Source organism: Canis aureus, chromosome 15 (assembly GCF_053574225.1).
Source record: "Canis aureus isolate CA01 chromosome 15, VMU_Caureus_v.1.0, whole genome shotgun sequence".
Lineage (NCBI taxonomy): Eukaryota > Metazoa > Chordata > Mammalia > Carnivora > Canidae > Canis > Canis aureus.
The window spans coordinates 53,861,075-53,882,012 of NC_135625.1; the positions used below are offsets into that span (position 1 = coordinate 53,861,075).

Genomic DNA, 20,938 nt, shown 5'->3' on the forward strand with positions numbered 1-20,938 from the left:
TTAGTCTCTGGTATGCCCTGTAGCCATGATGGTCGGGACTGTGTTGGATTTCGGGTTTCCTTTGCATGTCTGCAGGTCATGTCCATCCTTCTACATGGAGACGCTGCCTTTGCCGGCCAAGGCATTGTGTACGAGACCTTCCACCTGAGTGACCTGCCCTCTTATACGACTCACGGCACCGTCCACGTGGTCGTCAACAATCAGGTAACTGAGGCTCCTCCTGAGGGCACCCTGTGCTCACGTCATCTTACTTAGAATGACATGCCTCGATTATTTAGGACAGTTGTTCTCTGATCATGTACGTGTGTCTTTTATGAAAGATGTGGGCAACACAAAAGATATCTTTCTAAAAAGGAGAGATTTTGATGACGTTATTCAAGATCATGATACTACTTTAGAATATATTATTTCAGCCCCACGAGGGCATATAGATGGCGGTTCATATTGAAGAAACTGAGGTTCTTCAGTATGCTCCTTTCTTACTCATCTCATTATTTTCTCATGTTCTTATGTACTTTTAAAATATTAATTTTGAAGATTTTATTTGAGAGAGAGGGAGAGCACAAGCAGGGAGAGGGAAAGCAGACTCCTGGGCTCGATCCCAGGACTGCAAGATCATGACCTGAGCTGAAAGTAGATAGATGCTCAACCACTGAGCCACCCAGGTACCCCTGAAAATATTAATTTTAGTGTAAATATCTGTCATTGATTGTTTCATAAAACAGACATTGCCATGTTGTTAGACTTTTAGGATTCTCATTTTGCACTGTTTTAAGTAATGCCATGATGAACACTCCTGTAAGGGAATATTTCGGCCGTTCTTACATAATCCTGATGTGTCTGTTACTTCTGGCGGCTGTACCCAAGGGTGCCTGTCGCCAGCTCCTGTGAACTGTCCTGTGACAGATACTGAGGCCTTTGCATGTAGGTGCTGTGCTAGGTTCCAGCAGAGTGAGGGCATGCTCCCTGCCGCCTCAGAGCTGGGGTCCAATGTGGGGTGGGGGCCTACGGATGCTGGTCGGGCAGCACGTTTCCCAGAGGATTTAATATATGTATGTATGTATGTGTGTGTTTATATATATTTATATGTGTGTGTGTATGTATATATATTTTTTATTTACTTATTTATATTTTAATTTTTTTAAGATTTTATTTTATTATTATTATTTTTTTTTTTTTTTTTTTAATTTATGATAGTCACAGAGAGAGAGAGAGGAGGAGACACAGGCAGAGGGAGAAGCAGGCTCCATGCACCAGGAGCCCGACGTGGGATTCGATCCCGGGTCTCCAGGATCGTGCCCTGGGCCAAAGGCAGGCGCCAAACCGCTGCGCCACCCAGGGATCCCAGGATTTTATTTTATTATTTATTCGTGAGAGACACAGAGGCAGACGCACAGGCAGAGGGAGAAGCAGGCTCCATATAGGGAGCCTGATGCGGGACTTGATCCCGGGACTCCAGGATCACGCCCTGGGCCAAAGGCAGGCACTAAACCATTGAGCCACCCAGGGATCCCCAGATTTGATCTTTAAATGCAAACTGACAGTCAGGTAGACAAATGATGGGGCCTTGGGATCCAGGCAGGGAAGGAGTCTCTGTGTCCAGAGGAAGGAACGGGGCCATCGGCCAGCTCCCTTGGGGCCCTCCATGCATCGGGAGGCTGCTGGAAGGACCAGAGTGAGGGAGTGGCAAGATAGTTTCATTTCCAAAGGTGATTTTTTCTATCTGCAGAGGGTGTAGAGGAACAGGGGACGATTGCACTGTCCCAGCAGGGCGCAGAGAGGGAGCCAGGAGAATGCAAACATCAAAGCAGACATGGTGGCCCTTCTGCCATAAGGCAGGAGAGCTCAAAATCTGCACGGTCAGGCACGTCATCAGGTACCAACATAACGTGCAGTGTGATCACAGCTGTCACTCATCAAGCACCTGCTGTGTGCCAGGCACCAGGCTAGGCGCTCACATTAGCCAATACCGAAGCCACCCGAGCCCTGGGCAGGATCTTTCCCATTCTCCAGAAGAGAGCCTGGAGCAGAGAGTGAATGAAGAGCTTGCTTGAGAGTCAGCATTCGATCTGCTTTCTTTCAAAGAACAGTATCAGAAAGAATTTTGAAAAAAAGCCAAAAACACAGAAAGGTCTAGAAACCAAACAAAAAACCTGTCACTACAAGACTCCTTGCTTGTGGGCTGAGCCTGCAGTGCTAACAGGAGAACTCTCCTCACTCTGGAGGAGTGGCAGCAGAGGTGAGTCAGAGTCATTGGAAGCCTAAGACACAGGGTAACTTAGAATTTCCCGAGAGCAGTTTCCAGGCTGGGGTGAGCTCCGTCCCAGGAGACCGTAAAAGATAACCTCTTCAGGATCCTGGCAAATAGAGCTGCCAGGCACCTGCAACATTTTGTGCCAGTCCAGTTGTGAGAGGCGTCCGCAGGCAACAACACGTAGTCTAGAGTGTAGACACAGGAATGGCTCCACACGGTAGAGTCCAGCGGTGCTAGTGCGCACTCCTCCAGGCTGGGACAGATACACATGGGCACCTGCCGCCCTCTCCCCACCTGCCGCCACAGTGACAGGTGAATGGAGCCCTGCAGTACTGGCTCCCCTGGCGACACCCCTTGGCGCACATCTGTGTTTGTGGGGTCTTTTCCTCCGGTCGCTGCATGGCACTCAGTTGCACGGTCGCTCGCCACAGTGGGTGGGAATTTGGAGCATTCCCAACTTTGGCAGTTAGGATTGAAGTCAGCGTAAAGTTTCATAGACAAATGATGGCTTGTCTATCTGTTTCTCACTCTGCACGTACCTGTTGCTGGGACTACTGGGTGCACACACCCTAACGGTCTGATAGACTTTACCAGAACCGGCCTATTTCCCAGAACTCCTGCAGCCTGCAGTGTCGCGTGCGGCTCACTCTTCCTTCTCCTAAAGGCTGAAGACGGGAGGTGTTGTTTCTGGTGCGTACCAGCCACCATGAATTCTCTGCAGGAGGGGTTAGGGGGAGGCTGCTGGTTTTATTGCTAAAACTACAGAGTTTTGGACACGAGTCCCTTATATCAGAGATGTGTTTGCAAAGATTTCCTTCCATTTCGTGCCTTATCTTTGTTCTCCTACCTTTCACTTTAACAAACCCAGAGGTATTTGATGTCGGTGAAGTCCAGTTTATGATTTTCTTTCTCTTGTGGATCATGTGTTTTATGTCAGATCTAAAGAAAGTTTGCCTGACTGAGGAAGTTTTATAGTTTCATATTTTGTGTGTAAGTCTGGGTTGTATTTGGGGTTTGGGGATGGGTGTACGTATCTCTTGTTTCGGGGCAATCTGTGGAAAGGACTGTTTTTGCTGGAAGTGAATTGAGCACGTGTCTGCAGACCCGTCCTCTCTGCTTCCTGCCAACACTGTGCCCCCTGGACAACTGTGGTACTGCCATTCAGTGGCCCGAATCCTCCAACTTCATTATTTACAGTTGTTCTCACAGTTCTGTTACTAGTTTTTTCATCAAATTTTATAATCAGCTTGTCGATTTCCACCAAAAAAACTCCACTAATATTTTGAGTAGAAGTATGTGGAGTCAGTACGTCAGTTTGGGAAGAATTGCAGCCTTCGCAATACTGAGCCTTCTAACCTGAGAATACAGCAAGTCTCTGCATTATTTTTATTTTTATTTTTTTGTTCCTCTCATAGGTATTTTGTAGTTCTCAGCATACAGATCCTGCATGTCTTTTGTGAGACTTGCTTCTAAATATTAATTGATTGGGGGCTATGATAAATGATACTTCTTTAAAATTTCCATTTCTGATTGTTGTCAGGATATAGAAATAGAATTCAGTTTTGCATTTTGTACCCCACAGCCTTGTTAAGCTCACTTTTCTAATCTGTTTGTGATACCATGGAATCTCTATGAACAGTCACATCTCCACAAGAGAAGGTTCTGTTTCTTCCTTTCCAGTGCTTGTACATAAATGCCTTGTGTTCCCCTTTCTCACCACAGGGCCCACACAGTTCAGACACGGGAGAGTGGACATCCCTCCCTTGTTCCCCATTTAAGAGGAAAGCATCCGTTTTTGGTGATTCACCGAGGTCCTTGCTGCAGGTGCTCTGTCTGCATCCTTGCAGGCTCAGAGAGCTCCCTCCTGTTCCTGATTCATGGATGGAATTTATCACAAACGGATGGTAGTTTTTGTCAGATGCTTTACTATGTCTGTTAAGATGATCCTGTGCTTTGCTGGTGGCGGATCCCATCCTGAGTGTGGACTCTTGTGTCTGTAACTCATGTGTTCTTGTCACATCTGCCTGGTTTTGGTGTCAGGGTCGTGCTGACCTGGTTAGGTTAAGTTGGGGACTGCTCCCTCCTCCTCGGTTTTCCAGACAAGTCTGTGTAGGACTGGGGTCACCTCCTCTGTAAACACTCCGTGCAGCCTTGCAGGAGGAGACCTCTGGGCCTGGAGTTTGCTCTACAGGAAGACTTCCCTTTGTCTTCCATTCCTAGAAGCTCTGTGTGAGGTGCCTTGGCATGGATGTCTTTGGGTTCAGCCTGTTAAGGGTTTGCTCAGCTCTTCTCTGTTTGTTGTAACAGCTTTATTGAAATGTAACTCACACACTGCACCCTTGGTCTACTTACAGCGTGGTCCACTTACAGCATACAGTGGAACAGACAGTGCGGCTCCTGCCACAATCGTAGAACATTTTATCGTGTTCTATCCATGAAATTCTGTGTCCGTTAGCTGTCACGCCCCTACCCCTCCTCCTCAGCCCTAAGCAGCTGTCAGTCATACTGTTATCAGGACTTCATCCCTGTGATGGCCATGCAATACCTAGTATATGGCTCTGGCAAGTCTAATTCACCCATTTATCAGGGGAGGAACATTTGAATTATTTATACCTTTTGGCTGTTATACGTGATGCTGCTCTGGGCCCAGGTTTCCATATGGCATGTAACCCAGAGTGGAATTGTGGGGTCACCTGGTAGCTCTGCATACCCTTAGACCCACCAGATTGTTTTCCAAGGTTGTTGTACCATATGACCTTTTGTCAGTGATATCTGAGAGTTCCAGTTGTCCCACCTCTTCATGGACACTAGCTCGTCTCCCTTCTATCTTAGCCATCAAAGTGGGTGTGAACTGGTTTCAGTTTGCATTTCCCTAATGACTAATGATGTCCATCATCTGCAAATGTGTTTGTTGGCACTTTGTATGTCTTCTTTGGAGAAATATTTACAACAATCTTCTGCCTGTTTTTAAACTGGATTGTCTTTTTATCATTGAATTGTGAGAATTCTTTATATATTGTGGATACAAGCCCTTGATCAGGTATGTGATTTGCAAATATTTTCTCTCTATGGAGTTTTCACTCTCTTGATGTTTTTGAAGCACAAAAGTTTCATTTTCTTGCTCCTATGTTTTCCTCAAAGCTCTTTGCATCTATGACCCACTGGAGTTAATTTCTGCATGTGGGGCAAGGAAGGAGTTTGTTACACACGGACACCATCGGCGGAGAAAATTATCTTTCCCCCACCCAGGTGACTCGGCATCATTCAGCTTCTCAAACCTGTAAATTTATAGCTTTTGACACATTTGGGGGATTTTCAAACATGATGTATTTTTTTAACCACCTTCACCCCTTTTACCCACGCATCCCACCCCTCACCTCTGGCAACCACCTATATGTTTTCTGTATCTATGAGTTTGGGTTTTGTCTTGTTTTAGGTTTCACATACAAATGAGATCATGTGATATTTGTCTTTGAGTTATTTCACTTAGTGTGATGCCCTCAAGATCCATACATGTGTCACAGATGGCAAGAATTCCTCTTTGATTTCTGAATAATGCTCCATTGTGTATATATATACCATGTCTTTACCCATCCTCCACTGATAAATACCTGGGTTGTGTCTGTGTCTGGGCTATTGCAGATAATGCTGCAGTAATGGTGCATGTATCCTCTTGGAGTTAGTGATGTTGTGTTCTTAGGATAAATACTCAGAAGTGGGATTACTGGGTCACGTGGTTTTCCTATTTTTCACTTTCTGAGGACCCTCCATACTGATTTCCACAGTGACTACACCAGTTTGCATTCCTACCCACAATGCACGAGGGCTTCCCTTTCTCTGCATCCTTACCAACACCTGTTGTTTCCTGTGTTGTTCTTTTGAGCCATCCAGACAGGTGAGAGGTGGGATCTCACTGTGGTTTTGAGCATTTCCCTGATGACAAGTGATGTGGAGCATATTTCCATGTGCTTGTTGGCCATCTGCATGTCTTTGGAAGAGTGTCTATTCAGGCCCTCTGCCTATTTTTTTAATTAGATTATTTGGCTCTTGCTGAGTTGTATCAGTTCTTCGTATATTTTGAATATGAATCCCTAATCAGACATAAAATTTGTGGTTATTTTCTCCAATCCCATGAGTTGCCTTTTCATTGTTAATGGTTTCCGTTGCTGTGCAGAAGCTTTTTAGTTTGACATAGTCCCACTGGTTTATCTTTGCTTTTGGTGTCAGATCCCTAAACTCACAAAGACTGATCTCCAGGAATTACTGCCTGTGTTTTCTTCTAGGAGTAAAAGGTCTCACATTCTGGCTTTCATCCATTTTGAGTTTATGTTTGTTTTTTTTTGTTGTTGTTGTTGTTTTAATTTTTATTTATTTATGATAGTCACACAGAGAGAGAGAGAGGCAGAGACATAGGCAGAGGGAGAAGCAGGCTCCATGCACCGGGAACCCGACGTGGGATTCGATCCCGGGTCTCCAGGATCGCGCCCTGGGCCAAAGGCAGGCACCAAACTGCTGCACCACTCAGGGATCCCCTTGAGTTTATGTTTGTGTATGGAGTAAGAACGTGGTCTTCTGCATGTGGCTGTTCAGTTTTCCCAAAATCATTTGTTGAAGAGACTGTCCTTTCCTCACTATATAGTTTGGGCTCCTTTGTAGGCATGGGTTTGTTTCTGGGCTCTGTTCTGTACCATTGGTCTATTCTGTTTTTATGCCAGCACCATAGTGTCTGGATCACTACAGCTTTGGCAGCGTGGTTTGAAATCAGGCAGTATGACACCTGCAGCTTTATTCTTCTTTCGGGATACTGCTGTGGCTATTTGTGGTCTGTGGTTCCATGTAAATTTCAGGGTTGATTGCTCTATTTCTGTGAAAAGTGCCCCTGGTATTTTGATAGGTAATTTTTCCAGTCCATGAGCATGGTATGTCTTTCCATTTCTTTGTGTTGTCTTCCATTTCTTTCATCAACATATTGGAGTTTTCAGAGGACAGGTCTCTCACCTCCTCAACTACATTTATTCCTACAGACGATATTTCTTATTTCAGATACTTACTCAGCCCCACCCCTCTGTTTCTGAGTCTCCAGTGGTGCCAACGTCAGACCTGTTGCCAGCTTCACATTCCCTGATGCTTTGTTCATGGTGTTCTTCAGTCTCTCCATTTTTTGGGATTCGGAGTGACCTCAAGGTCATAGATTCTTTCCTCTCTATTGTACTGTAGAGACCTCCATTCAGGTTGTTTCCACCAGTTTTTTGTTTGTTTTTTAGAGAGAGCACGAGCAGGGTGGAGAGGCAGTGGGAGAAGAAGGGAGACCATCTCAGGCAGACTCATATACTCAGCGCAGAGCCTGACACAGGGTTCGATCCCACAACCAGAGCTGAAATAAGAGTGGGAAAAAAAAAAAAAAAGAGTGGGACACTTTACCAACTGAGCCACCCAGGCATGCCAGTTTTTTTAATTTTTAATTTTTCAGTTCTAAACTTTTGACTTCATTCTCATTTCTTCTTTGTCTTTGCTGAGAATTTTTATTTTTTCATGCGTTTCATGCATGTTCATAATTTTCATCAAAGCATTTTTATGACATCTTTTTAATGTCTTTGTCAGATAATTCTAACATCTGTGTCATCTTGGTGTTAGCTTCTGATGATCACTTTTTCTCATTCAAGCTAGGTTGTTGGTTTTCAAATGAAACCAGGACATCTTGGATTTTGTGTTGAGATTCCGATCTTACTTAAATCTTTTGTTAGAGCCCCTGGGGGGCTCAGTGGGTGAAATCTCTGCTTTTGACTCAGATCATGGTCTCAGGGTCCTAGGATGGAGTCCCTTGTTGGGCTCCCTGCTCAGCGGGGCGTCTGCTCCTCCCTCTGCCCTCGCCCCTGAGTGCGCATGCTTGCTCTCTCTCTCTCTCCTTCTCTCTCTGTCTCAAATAAATAACTAGAATCTTAAACACACACACACCTTAAAAATATTTTTTTAATGTATATATTTTATATATATATTTATATATATTTATATGTATAAATATATATTTATATATAAACTCAGTATCTTTAATAAATGTAGGACTATCCAGGTTATGAGTTTGTTCTCAAGTGGCTGTGGTGACTTCTTTCATTTAAGTTGTAGAATTTATGGTCCTAGAGTTTGGAAGTTTACTGGAATCTGTACTGATATCCCTTCTCTCATTCCTGATACTGATAATTCATATCTTTTCTCTTTTTTTCTTAGTTGGTCTAGCTGTAGATTTGTTGTTGCTTTCCAAGGATCAGCTTTGGGTTCATTGCATTTTCTGTGTGCTCCTGTTTTTCTGGTTTATTGATTTCTACTCCTTGTTATCCCTTCCCTTCTGCTTGCTTTGGATTTAATTTAGCCTCCTCTTCCTGGTTTCTTAGATCACTGACTTGAAACTTTCCTTCTTTGCAATATAAATGTTTAATAACATTCCAATTTAAGAACCTCATTAAACAGATACAGTGTAGGTCAGCCATGGGTTTGTCAAACTTCTTATGAAAGATTGTGAAGGATTTTGGTTGCACTTAAGTGAGACCGTGTCCAGGGGAGAGTGTCATAGGATGGCATAGCGTCTGGAAACTACCCCACCAGGAATGACCCAGGAAGCTGGAAGACCTCTAAAAGCCTGAGAGCTGTTTTCATCAAAACCAATGATTCATGTAGCAAGAATGTGATGGCAGAGTCAGCACCAATGGATAGCAACTACTAGAAACCAGGTCTCGGTTGAGTGACCAGAAGAGCTTTGAGCAATCAGATTTGTTCCAGCCAGGGTCCAGCTGCAGGGTGAAGGAGACAGGGCTCTAGCCAGGGATGGCAAGAGTTAACCATTTGACTTCGGGGTCTCTGGCTCTCAAACCTGCAGTTCCACTTAGTGGGGTATTCCCACTGGAGCACTCACTACCAGATGTTTGCTGAGAGATGTCTTTAAAGACATCGCTGATGCTCTAAGACCAGAAATAAAAATTTTCATCACTAGATCAACAGGGAGCTGGTTAAATAGTCTATGGTGTACCCATATGTGTGTTACAAAGCACATGAAAGTTAATATATATAAAATGCTCAGAATAGTGCCTGGTGCGTAAATAGCCACGGTGTGAGTTAACTGTAGTGATTAACGCGGTGCAGTGAAACTATTTAAAAGACTGGGGTCTGTGTACTGTTGAAATGGTCTACGAGATGGATTCCATAGGGAGAAAGTAGCGGGCAGAGTGTGTACACACCCATCTCCCTGTGTCTGTGTGTGTGCACACCCATGCTCTGCACCCGTGCTTGCAGAGCACACCTCTGTCTCCTCATGCGTGTGCGTACATCCATATGTGCTTGAAGACACAGATGCTGATAACTGTTGTGGGTCCTGAGGCAGAGGGCGGCTGGTGGACTCAGGTCAAAACCTGTCAAAGCAGTTCACTTCCAGCGAGGTTCTATAAGCAACATGCAAATTGTGGTCACGAACTCATAGTTCCCCACATTCATCTCCCTGAATGAGGAGACCCAGGTGGGTGATGAGATTGTTCAAGACGTGTTCATCAGAATTCTCCCTGGTACATCATTTGTTAATGTTTTCATTGGTTTCTGATCATTTCTAATCTTCTCTTTAGTCAATGTGATAAAGGAGATTGTAAAAACCATGGGAATTCCCAGACATCTTTAGGAGCTGTGGTTTTGCTCATGTTTTCTTCAGTCTCTTCATTGATATTTTGATGCCACAGATCATGACACAGTGTGACACCAGGTCAGTAAGATATGTAGTGAGAGATGAAGTGGCTGTTTTCCTGATGCTCTTGTTTCTCTATGGATGTATCTACGATTTGACCAGAAATTCTCTCCTGAGGAAGCCATCAGATGCTAAATGCTTTTCTATGTTTGTCAAAACCATAATGGTACTGCTTACAAAAGTAGAAAATAAGCCATATGTCTGACAGTAGAAGTCTTGGCATATATTTCGGCAAAACCATAGGAAGCAGTGCTATATAATCATCAAAACATTTAATACCATGGAGACAGAGTCACAGTTTGGTGAAAGGCAGTGTGGGGCCCTCACTTGCCACTGGCTGGAACTTGAATGGCACACTAGCAACAGAAGAGAAGCTTGCTGGCATTTGCAGACATCCACAGGCTCGCAGCCTGTGGCTCAGCGTTCCCTTCCTGGGAGTGAACGCAAGTGAGCTCCGTATTTGCTGGAGCAGACCTGTGTGGGAACGTGTCCACCACCAGTAAAATGGACAGATGCCAATGCTATGAAAATCAAGAAAGGTGGGGAGTCTTCCAGATGAAAGGGAAACAAGAGAGGGCACAGAGTGGGGGCGTGTGTGTGTGGAGTCTGGGACATGGAATTGATTAGGCTGCTCAGGGAACATCCCTGTTTTAGCAAATGGGGACTACCTACGTCCTGTGTCGCACGCGTGTGGAGGGAGGGAGCATGGATGGTAAAAGACAAAAGGCAACAAATGCCAAATCTGAGTAAAGAGTGTATGGGAGTTATTTGTGTTATTCTTTCAACTTTCTCCACTCTGAAATTGTATCAAAATTGTAAAGTTGGGACAAGCCTAAGAGGATAGTCGCTGCAGCAGAAGCAGGTCATGTTGGCACAGAGGTTTGGAGGCGCTCATGTGTGACCACTATGGTATTGTCACACTGTGCGTGTGAGGCATTTCCTAGAAGTCAATAGAGATATAGGTCATAGAAATACAAATATAGACAAAGTAAGGATGATCATGAAAGCTTTAAATTTTCCTTTCAAAGAAAACAGTGCTGATGGGGATCCCTGGGTGGCTCAGCAGTTTAGTGCCTGCCTTTGGCCCAGGGCGTGATCCTGGAGTCCCGGGAACGAGTCCCACGTCAGGCTCCCTGCATGGAGCCAGCTTCTCCCTCTGCCTGTGTGTGTGTGTGTGTGTGTGTGTGTGTGTCTCTGTCTCTCATGAATAAATAAAATCTTGAAAGAAAGAAGAAAAAAGAAAGAAGAAAGAAAGAAAGAAAGAAAAAAGAAAGAAAAAGAGAAAAAGAAAGAAAAGGAAAGGAAAGGAAGGAAGGAAGGAAGAAAGAAAGAAAGAAGAAAGAAAGAAAAGAAAGACAGACAAAATAGTGCTTACAGTGTTAAATGAAGAAACTGCTGGGTTATAGACCAGCCTCTGAAATTTTTAATATATATTAGCTGTATATGTGCAAAGAAAGACATCAAGGTGTTTACCCTGTACCTGGTGGAAAGATATGTAACTTTGTTTAAATTAACTTTAATTTTTTAATCCTGTTTTCCAAACTCTATGTGTTGAACATATGAAGTTTATTCGCAGAATAGGAAACAACAAAACAGTTTTTAATAAACCACCTGAGTAGCCATTTGGGGACCAAGTAGGGCAGGTGCAGCCAGGAGGCAGCTAAGACAGTGGTGCTCCACCCACCCCACCCAGCCTAACCCCGCCTAGCCCCACCTGTCTGACCCGGCCCCGCTGGGCCAGTGGAGTGCCACCCACCTTGCCCAGCCCCGCCCAGCAGTGTGTCTCTTGCAGATCGGCTTCACCACTGACCCACGCATGGCCCGCTCCTCACCCTACCCCACTGACGTGGCCCGCGTCGTGAATGCGCCCATTTTCCACGTGAACTCGGACGACCCAGAGGCTGTCATGTATGTGTGCAAGGTGGCGGCCGAGTGGCGGAGCACCTTCCATAAGGACGTGGTAGTGGACCTGGTGAGCAACCTCCATCTGTGTCTGGGAGAGGAGCAGTGGGCTCCCACTCGCGGCAGACCCGCCCACATCCTAGGGCCCTGCCGGGAAGGAAGGTAGTTCAGGTCTTGTGTCAGGGTGTCCTCAGGTCACTGGTTTCATCTCCTGTGGTGGCGACTCTGGCATAAAGGAGATTTCAGCAGGACCCGAATTGTAGAGGAGGGACAACAGGGCGCACGGTGCAGGAGAGCAGGCTGGTGCTGGTGGGTCTCTGATGCCAACATGTCTGGGCTGTGTCCAGGTGTGTTATCGGCGCAACGGCCACAACGAGATGGATGAGCCCATGTTCACGCAGCCACTCATGTACAAGCAGATCCGCAAGCAGAAGCCCGTGCTGCAGAAGTATGCAGAGCTGCTGGTGTCCCAGGGTGTGGTCAACCAGCCGGAGTACGAGGTAAGTCCCCGGTTCCAATCCAGGAGGGGTGGACAGAGACCAGGCAGGGACAGGGCATCTGACCTCAAGCAGGTCTGCAGCCCCTAGACACAAAGCAGATGCTAGGGATAAAGATGAGAACACAGCAGGCTTCTGGCAGGCCTCAGAGCCGTCGTACACATGGGGGGCCAGCAGAGTCAGGTGCGCTGTGGTGGGGTACCCTATGCAGAGCGCCCCTAATGGCTGTGCTATGCCTGACCCCACAGGAGGAGATCTCCAAGTATGATAAGATCTGCGAGGAGGCCTTCACCAGGTCCAAGGACGAGAAGATCTTGCACATCAAGCACTGGCTGGACTCCCCCTGGCCCGGTGAGTGAAGAGCATCGCCTTTGCCCCTCTCCTCCACCCCCACCACACCCCTGTGGGCTACAGTTGGTTTCTAGAAGAGTGGCGGCCATATGTCAGCTTGTCTCCCTGTCCTAGGCTTCTTCACCCTGGACGGACAGCCAAGGAGCATGACCTGCCCCTCCACAGGCCTGACGGAGGACATTCTGACACACATTGGGAACGTGGCCAGTTCCGTGCCCGTGGAGAACTTCACCATTCATGGAGGTGAGGACGCCCACTGACCTGTGGAAGTGTTGGGCCATGTCCGTGGACTTCTCTCCAGCACGGGACTGGCTCAGCATGGTCCTCCACCCCCGTGACAGAGGAAAGGGTGGGCCGTCACAGCTGCTGGCCAGGCCGAAGGAGCTACTGCTCTTGTCCCCCGCTGGTATGCCCGGTGGCTGCTGAGCACCCTGTCTGTGCAGGGCTGAGCCGGATCTTGAAGACCCGCGGGGAGATGGTGAAGAACAGGACCGTGGACTGGGCTCTGGCGGAGTACATGGCTTTCGGGTCCCTCCTGAAGGAGGGCATCCATATCCGGCTAAGCGGCCAGGATGTGGAGCGAGGCACCTTTAGGTAATTCTCTCAGGGTTCTTTTGGCACCAAAAGGGAGGGCTCTGGTGTTTCTCTAGAGAAGAAAATCCTGTGTCGGCCTGCAAGCACTCTTCCCCTGCTCAGACGTTGACACTTCTGTGGAGAAGTGGCCACTGCAGCAAGTAGCTGCCTCTTGGGTCTGTGTGTCAGGGCACAGCACAGGTGCTCCCACCTTCTAATCTGTGCTGTTGTGCCACAGCCACCGCCACCACGTGCTCCACGACCAGAATGTGGACAAGAAGACCTGCATTCCCATGAACCACCTCTGGCCCAACCAGGCCCCCTACACCGTGTGCAACAGCTCTCTCTCTGAGTACGGGGTCCTGGGTGAGTGCCCCAGCCCACAAGCCCTCCTTCCACCACCGTAGCCCACAGTAGCCCACAGTAGCCCCCTCCCCGCCCGCCAGCTGACTCAGGCCTCCTCGTTCCACAGGCTTCGAGCTGGGCTTTGCCATGGCCAGCCCTAATGCCCTGGTCCTCTGGGAGGCCCAGTTTGGTGACTTCCACAACACGGCCCAGTGCATCATAGACCAGTTCATCTGCCCAGGACAGGCCAAGTGGGTGCGACAGAATGGCATTGTGCTGCTGCTCCCCCATGGCATGGAGGGCATGGTGAGCCCCCCAGCCCTCCCCACCAAGCCTAGGACTCTGGCCCCAGAAGTTGGCATGGTGCAGTCCGGTCTGCCTCCATCCCCAGGAGCAGGTGTCCGGTCCTGCTCCCCTCCCCGCCCCTGCCGTGGGTCTGTGGGGACTCTCCTCACTGCAGAGGCCCTGTGGGACACCATCTCAGGACTGGGGTTTGGAAACCTTCCCGACGTGGAAGTGCCCATCCAACCTCTTGGGGAGGGGAAAAAGTTGAAATGCCAGCGGGTCTATGCGACTCAGCGTATTTCAGACCAGAAATGACCAGAGTTTGTGAAGGAAGAGATGTGGCAAGTATATCTCCCCCTTCTGCAGAGCTCCCAAACCATAATTTGTGTTCCGGTTCCAGGGCCCGGAACATTCCTCCGCCCGGCCAGAGCGGTTCCTGCAGATGTGCAATGATGACCCAGACGTCCTGCCGGTGAGCAGAGCGGTCACGCCACAGGCACCGCTGCTTTGCACCCAGGCCTCATGGGGGTGACGGGAGGGCAGTTCCTGCTGGCCCCCCCAAAAGTGCGAGTCTCCTTTGTGCTGCTGCGTGACAAGCGACTGCATTGGGTTCAGGCAGATGACTTAGAGGAAAGAACGTGGAGCCCTCTGGGCTGGCTTCAGTAGAGCTTTAAGACTTGGAACAAAGTAACTGGGAGTTGGTTCCCCTTTTTTATTTTTATTTTTTTTTAAGATTTTATTTATTCCTGAGAGACACAGAGAGGCAGAGACGTAGGCAGAGGGAGAAACAGGGACCCTGCAAGGAGCCTGATGCGTGACTCGATCCCAGGACTCCGGGATCACGCCCTGAGCCAAAGACAGATGCTCCACCACTGAGCCACCCCCGTGCCCCTAGGGAGTTGGTTTCTAAGGTGAACCGGACATGGCTGTAGGTAGAACCAAGGTCCAGGCGTGGCCGAGGTCTCCAGAGGAGTGGAGGGTATAGTGGACAGAGCAAGGGCAGGAGAGCCCTGAGGCTGGGGCTTCTGCCCCCAAGTCCCACGGTAGGTGCTCAGTGCTGCCTGGCCTCTGGCCTCTCCCTCGAGCTGCAGAACCTGGAAGAAGCCAACTTTGACATAAACCAGCTGTATGATTGCAACTGGGTTGTCGTCAACTGCTCCACCCCTGGCAACTTCTTCCATGTGCTGCGTCGTCAGATTCTCCTGCCCTTCCGGAAGCCGGTCAGTTGTGGGGGACCCTGCTCAGAGGCCTGGCCTACAGAGTCCAAGCCCCCGTTTATTGGGAAGAGGGACGTGTGAGCGGGTAGTAGAAGAGGGGGTGAGCCCTAGAAGGGTCCCAACCAGCAGACTCCTGGGCAGGGTGTTGAAGGGTGAGTAGAAGTGTGTGTGTGAAGGGACCCTGGGTCGAGACAGCCCTGGTTCTGGGTGGGGACCCTGAAGAGAGGTGGGGGCTCTTTGCTGGGTACAGGGAAGTGGCACTGGGGCTCAGAGCAGACTGGAAGAGGTCCCAGAGGAGTACACACATGGCTGAATGGGAAGCAGCAGCATCCCAGCAGCTCCTGCCCGCAGAGCTGGGGGTGGGGCACAGTACCAGGTCCCCAGCCTGGGGATGAGTCGGGGCCGTCCTCGCCATGCCTTCCAGAATCTGTGGGGCCTTATCCATCACAGCCTATGCTACTCTGTTCCAGCTAATCATCTTCACCCCCAAGTCTCTGCTGCGGCACCCTGAGGCCAGAACCAGCTTTGATGAGATGCTCTCAGGTGGGTGTGAGGCTTGGGACCTGTACATGACAGTCTCACTGTGGCCCTTGCCACATCGTTGGTCATCGGATAAAGACCAGTGAACACAACAGGCCACAAATTGGAGCTTGCTTGTGAGTTGCTCACCGGGTCTGCAGTCTTCACCTGGGCATGCCCCAGGCCTCCTGTAGAGGCAGGAAGCAAGTCTGAACTCATTTCCCCTGCTGCTTGGCCGCTGCTCCTGGGGGACATGCAGCGAGGCCCACAGCGTTGAGATCCCACCCTGATGGCAGGCAGTGGACACAGCATGGAGCAGGCCCCCCATCCCCAGGCTCACCTGGCCGGGGGTGCCTCCTAAATCTCCAATTAGGGTGAAGCCCTGCTTGGTTGGTTTGTGTTCCCATTTATCGTTATTATGGTGAAATACACATAAAATTTAAACGTAAGTGTTTCCGCATGTGCAGCTCATGAGACTTAAGCATGCTCACAGCTGTGTGGCCACCTCCAGAGATCCTCCATCCCACTTACTGTCTCTGGTCTAGCCATGAGAGGCCTCTCAAGTAAGTACAGGCAGGAGGGCAACAGGTGTCGCTGTGTCTCCAGGTCCACTCACATCACAGCAGGTGTCAGGACCCCTTTCAGGTTTAAGGCTGAATGCTACTCCAATGTGCGGACGAAACACTCGTGTTACCTGTTTATCTGTCAGTGGACATCGGTCGCTTCCACTTGGGAGTGATTGTGATTGATGCTGCCGTGAGCTGGGTGTGTAGATACCTTTGGAGAACTCACGTTTGGTCCCTTTGAGCATATCCCCAGGGGTGGCACTGCGGGATCCTACAGTGGTTCTGTTTTTAGGTCATTGAGGAACCTCTGTGTGGTTTTCCCCAGCAGCTGTGCCTTTTGACATCCCTACCCACACTCTGGAGGTCTCCAGCTTCTCCATGTCCACACTGGCTCTTGGTGTGTGTTTATCATGGCCATGCTACTGCCCGTGAAGCCATACCTTGTGGTTTTAACTTGTGTTTCCCTGCTGACAGTGATGGCGAGCCTCCTCTCGTGTGTCTGCTGGCTGGCTAGGTATCTGCTTCAGAGAAGCATCTCTTCTGTCCTTTGCCTGATTTCTTTGGATTCTTTGTGTTGGTGTTGATATTTAGAAGTTCTTTCTATAAGCTGGATACTAATCTGACATCAGAGAGCTTACAGCTGTTTTCTCATTTTTGTGTGTTGCCTCTTTTTTTTTTTTTTTTTTTTTTTTTTTTAAGATTTTATTTATTCTGGGCAGCCCTGGAGCCCTGGTAGCTCAGCGGTTTTGTGCCGCCTTCAGCCCAGGGCCTGATCCTGGAGACCTGGGATTGAGTCCCACGTCGGGCTCCCTGCATGGAGCCTGCTTCTCCCTCTGCCTGTCTCTCTCTCTCTCTCTCTCTGTGTGTGTGTGTGTGTCTCATGAATAAATAAATAAAATCTTTTAAAAAAATTATTTATTCTAAAGAGAGCTGGGGGACGAGGGAGGGTTAGAGGGAGAGGGAGCAGCAGACTCCTTGCTGAGCAGCAAGCCCGATGTGGGGCTCAATCCCAGGACTCTGAGATCATGACCTGAGCCAAAGTCAGACACTAAACCAGCTAAGCCACCCAAGCGCCCCCCTGTGTATTGTCTCTTGAAGTCTCTTTTTCTGTTTACACCCAGATGATCACTGTTACATCCAGGGTTCTGAAGTGTTTGCTCTCTTTTCTTCTAAGAGTGTTATTATTGTAGTTCCTGTGTTGAAGTCCTTAGCGTATTTTGGATTAACTTTTCTGTGGTGTACTAGTCCTTTGCATGTGGATGTCCAGTTTTCCCAACGTTCTTTGCAAAGACTCCTTTTCCTTCCCTACTGAATGGTCTTGGCTCCCTCGTCACAAAGATGTCGTGTGTGCTGGGCTTACTTCTGGGCTTCCTGTCCCAGTCGGCAAGCTGGGGCCTCACTGATCCGGGCACTGTAGCTCTGTGCTGGCTTCTGACATCAGAAACCGTGCTCCTCTGTTGTAAGATCATTCTGGCTCTTCAGGGGCCTTTACGAATCCATGCGTGTTAGGAAGGATTTCTCTGTCTCTGCAGAAGACATCACTCGGGTTCTGGTAGGATCGAATGTGTAGGTCACTCTGAGGACTACCGACGTTGTAACAGCAGCAGGCTTGCCCGCCCGTGAACACAATGTGCACGCCTTCCCTCTCTTGATCCTTAAGTATTTTATTCCTTTTGATGCCATTGCAAATGGAGTTTCTTATTCACATTTGGGTGGTTTGTTGTTAGTGTGCAGAAATGCCTCTGAGCTCTGAATGTGGATTTTTTTTTGATTTGCAACTTTGCTGAGTTCATCTCTTCTAATTTGGGGGTTTTCTACATACAATATCATGTCATCCACACACAGATAATTTTATCTCTTCTTTTACAAGTTAGAGGCCTTTTCTCTTCCTTCTCCCCAACTGCTCTGGCTGGGGCTTCTGGTACCAGGCTGCATGGGAGCAGTGACATGGGTCTCCCTGTCTCGCACCCCTGAGCATTACGTTCATGGTGGGCCTTTCAGATCTGACCTGTATTGCGTGGGGGAAGTGTCCTTCTGTAGCACGAACATGCGTGTGTTGTGTGCATATCACCAAGTGAGACCCATTTCTGGATGCTACTTCCTGAAGGCAGCTGGTTATGGGGCCCAGCCCAGCAATGGGAATCTGGGTATTTGTCCAGTTGTGTGGAAGTCTTCAGGATTTGTAAACTTGTGGAGAGTCTGAGCAGAGTGATCAGACTGTCGTACGGGGCATCCGGGATGGGCTGTTCGGAAGAAGGAACTGGTGTGCCTACTGTGCACTGCACGTGACGTGCTCCTCAGGGCTCTCTCGGTCACATCCGAGGCTGGTGTTTGCGAGGAGCTATGTACTCTGGCATCAGCCCTGGTCACAGCCCTGCCTGGGGGACCCCGCCCATGCAGGGCAGCAGTGGGAGGGTCCCAGGTGTTCTCCACCAGGTCCTGAGAGAACCCCCGGCTGCGGGGATCCTCTCGTAGGAACGCACTTCCAGCGGGTCATCCCCGAAGATGGCCTCGCAGCCCAGAACCCGGAGAACGTCAAGAGACTTCTGTTCTGTACGGGCAAGGTGTACTACGACCTCACCCGCGAGCGGAAGGCGCGAGACATGGCAGAGCAAGTGGCCATCACCAGGATTGAACAGGTGAGGGCAGGTGTGCTGGCGTCCCCCGGGTTATCAGGGGCCCCTGAATGTGCCCCTCCTGACCAGACCCCGCACTCTCTCCCCGCAGCTGTCCCCGTTCCCCTTTGACCTCCTGCTGCGGGAGGTACAGAAGTACCCCAATGCCGAGCTGGCCTGGTGCCAGGAGGAGCACAAGAACCAAGGCTACTATGACTACGTGAAGCCCAGGCTGCGGACGACCATCAGCCGCGCCAAGCCCGTGTGGTGAGTGGGGCCTTGGGAGAGCAGCGGGGACTGGGTCCTCCGTGGTTCTGCCATCACCTCCTCCGTGACCCCTGCCGACACCCCTGCAGGTATGCAGGCCGGGACCCAGCCGCTGCTCCAGCCACCGGCAACAAGAAGACCCACCTCACGGAGCTGCAGCGTCTCCTGGACACGGCCTTCGACCTGGACGCCTTTAAGAACTTTTCATAGACGCCACGTGGGCCGCGTGGGCCACTGCCCTCCACAGCCACGGCCGCCCCCGCTTCTCAACTAAAGAATAGTGCCTCAGCGCTGCCCACACCTCTGCCCTTCCACTGCACCGCACACCCCCCTCGCTTACCAGTTAGGCTGCCATCCCCCGTGTGCTTGGCTGCCCCCTCAGGCGCTATGACTTCTGTCCAGCTGTGCATCCTCTGCGGAGGCCACGGGGAGCAGGAGGAGGAGAGGGAGTCCCTGCAGGTGTCCTGAGAGGGTCAGCTGCACCCCAGCCCCCACCCCCGCAGGACCAGCCTCACATGGCCTCCCCAGGTATCGGCGGTCCTTGTCACCCAGCAAGGGGGCTGCTGCACCTGGACCCAGGTGGCTGCCTCTTCACCTCCAGCCCCAGGGCCCTCAGAAGGAACTGTCGCAGGTGGGCTGAGCTCTGGCAAGGCGGCTGGGGGCGGCTGGCAGGAGGGGGCCTACCCCCGGCCTGGCACAGAGAGGGCAGGTCCGCTCTCTGCAGTGTCCACTTCTGTCCCTCAAGATGGTTCCGGGCCATGCGTGGGGGCCATGCATGCTTCACCCACCTGGGGCCAGGTGGCACCAGGTGTGCAGGGTACACGGCCAAGCCAAGGTGCAGCTGCCCCCCACCTCCCACCACCCACCCAGCCCACTCCTATGTCCATTTCCCCCGACACCGTGGAGACAGAAGCATTCTTTTCTGTGCTGTGTCACAGCTGGTCAGGAGAGGAGAGGAGGGCCAGGGCTGTGGGGGCAGCTCCCCTCACCCATCACAGGAACAGATCTGATTTATTTATTTTGGTTAAAAAAAAAAAGAACAAAAACAACTTTGCATTGCATTTGGCTTGTCCCATAAACGAAATTCTCCTCGGGCCTGTCTGCGTGTCCTTCTTTTCTGTCCTCCCTCGGAAGAGACCCACCGAGGCCTCCCCACCCTGCCTGGGAAGCAGCTCCTCACTGCTTGGCCATGTATCATGGGTGAGAGCTGTGCCTGTGCACCTGCTTCTTGAGCCTCTGCTGCTCCCAGGGCCCCTCCCCTCACCACCTAGAGCCATGCTCCATGGTCTGCACCTGGGCCCTGAGCCAGTGTGCCTCTAAAGGCCTATGTAGCTCCTTTGGCCTCTGCGGAGAAGCAACTATGCCAGCAGGGCCCCCAGGTCCCAGTGTCCCAGCTCCAAGAGGCAGCTCAGGGGAAGGCCTGGGTGTGGACATGGGGCTGATGTGTGCCGTAACCTGTAAGTCCCTGCTTGTAATCTCCACCACATCCTGCATGCTCCCTGCAGCTGGCCCAAGGGTCCTGCAGCCCTACTGGGACAATGGCCACCCACAAGCAGACCTGGGCAGGGGGTCCGGGGAACACGAGCAACACGCCTGTGACTGACGCAGTTGACTGGCTGGATTAGGGCCAGAAAGGGCAAAAATGAAGCAGGAGCCCCTTCTCTGGAGACCCCTGGCTGTGCTGGGTGCTGCCATGTGGTCTGGAGTGTGGTCTGGAGAGGCTGTGCCAGGAGCAGGAACACTCAGCCCTCCCAGGTTAGCTCGTCTGCTAAGCCTGCGGTCCTCTCTGCCCCGTGATCGCACAAAGGAAGAAGCTTCACGTCT

The 20,938-nt window shown here is 50.1% G+C and overlaps 1 protein-coding gene across 4 annotated transcripts in view; it reads left to right on the forward strand.

Annotated features, from left to right (window-relative positions):
• OGDH (oxoglutarate dehydrogenase) overlaps positions 1-20,208 on the forward strand; it is a 71,681-nt gene extending 51,473 nt beyond the window's left edge. For all 4 annotated transcript variants that reach the window (XM_077849930.1, XM_077849932.1, XM_077849933.1 and 1 more), the window contains 14 exons: positions 76-204; positions 11,770-11,949; positions 12,227-12,379; positions 12,625-12,727; positions 12,842-12,970; positions 13,171-13,321; positions 13,539-13,666; positions 13,773-13,951; positions 14,331-14,402; positions 15,022-15,150; positions 15,618-15,690; positions 18,708-18,871; positions 18,960-19,114; positions 19,204-20,208. In XM_077849930.1, coding sequence (XP_077706056.1) covers positions 76-204; positions 11,770-11,949; positions 12,227-12,379; positions 12,625-12,727; positions 12,842-12,970; positions 13,171-13,321; positions 13,539-13,666; positions 13,773-13,951; positions 14,331-14,402; positions 15,022-15,150; positions 15,618-15,690; positions 18,708-18,871; positions 18,960-19,114; positions 19,204-19,324 — 1,866 coding nt within the window. In that variant the 3' untranslated portion in view covers positions 19,325-20,208. The remainder of the gene's footprint in view (positions 1-75; positions 205-11,769; positions 11,950-12,226; positions 12,380-12,624; positions 12,728-12,841; positions 12,971-13,170; positions 13,322-13,538; positions 13,667-13,772; positions 13,952-14,330; positions 14,403-15,021; positions 15,151-15,617; positions 15,691-18,707; positions 18,872-18,959; positions 19,115-19,203) is intronic.
• Positions 20,209-20,938: the final 730 nt, after the last annotated feature.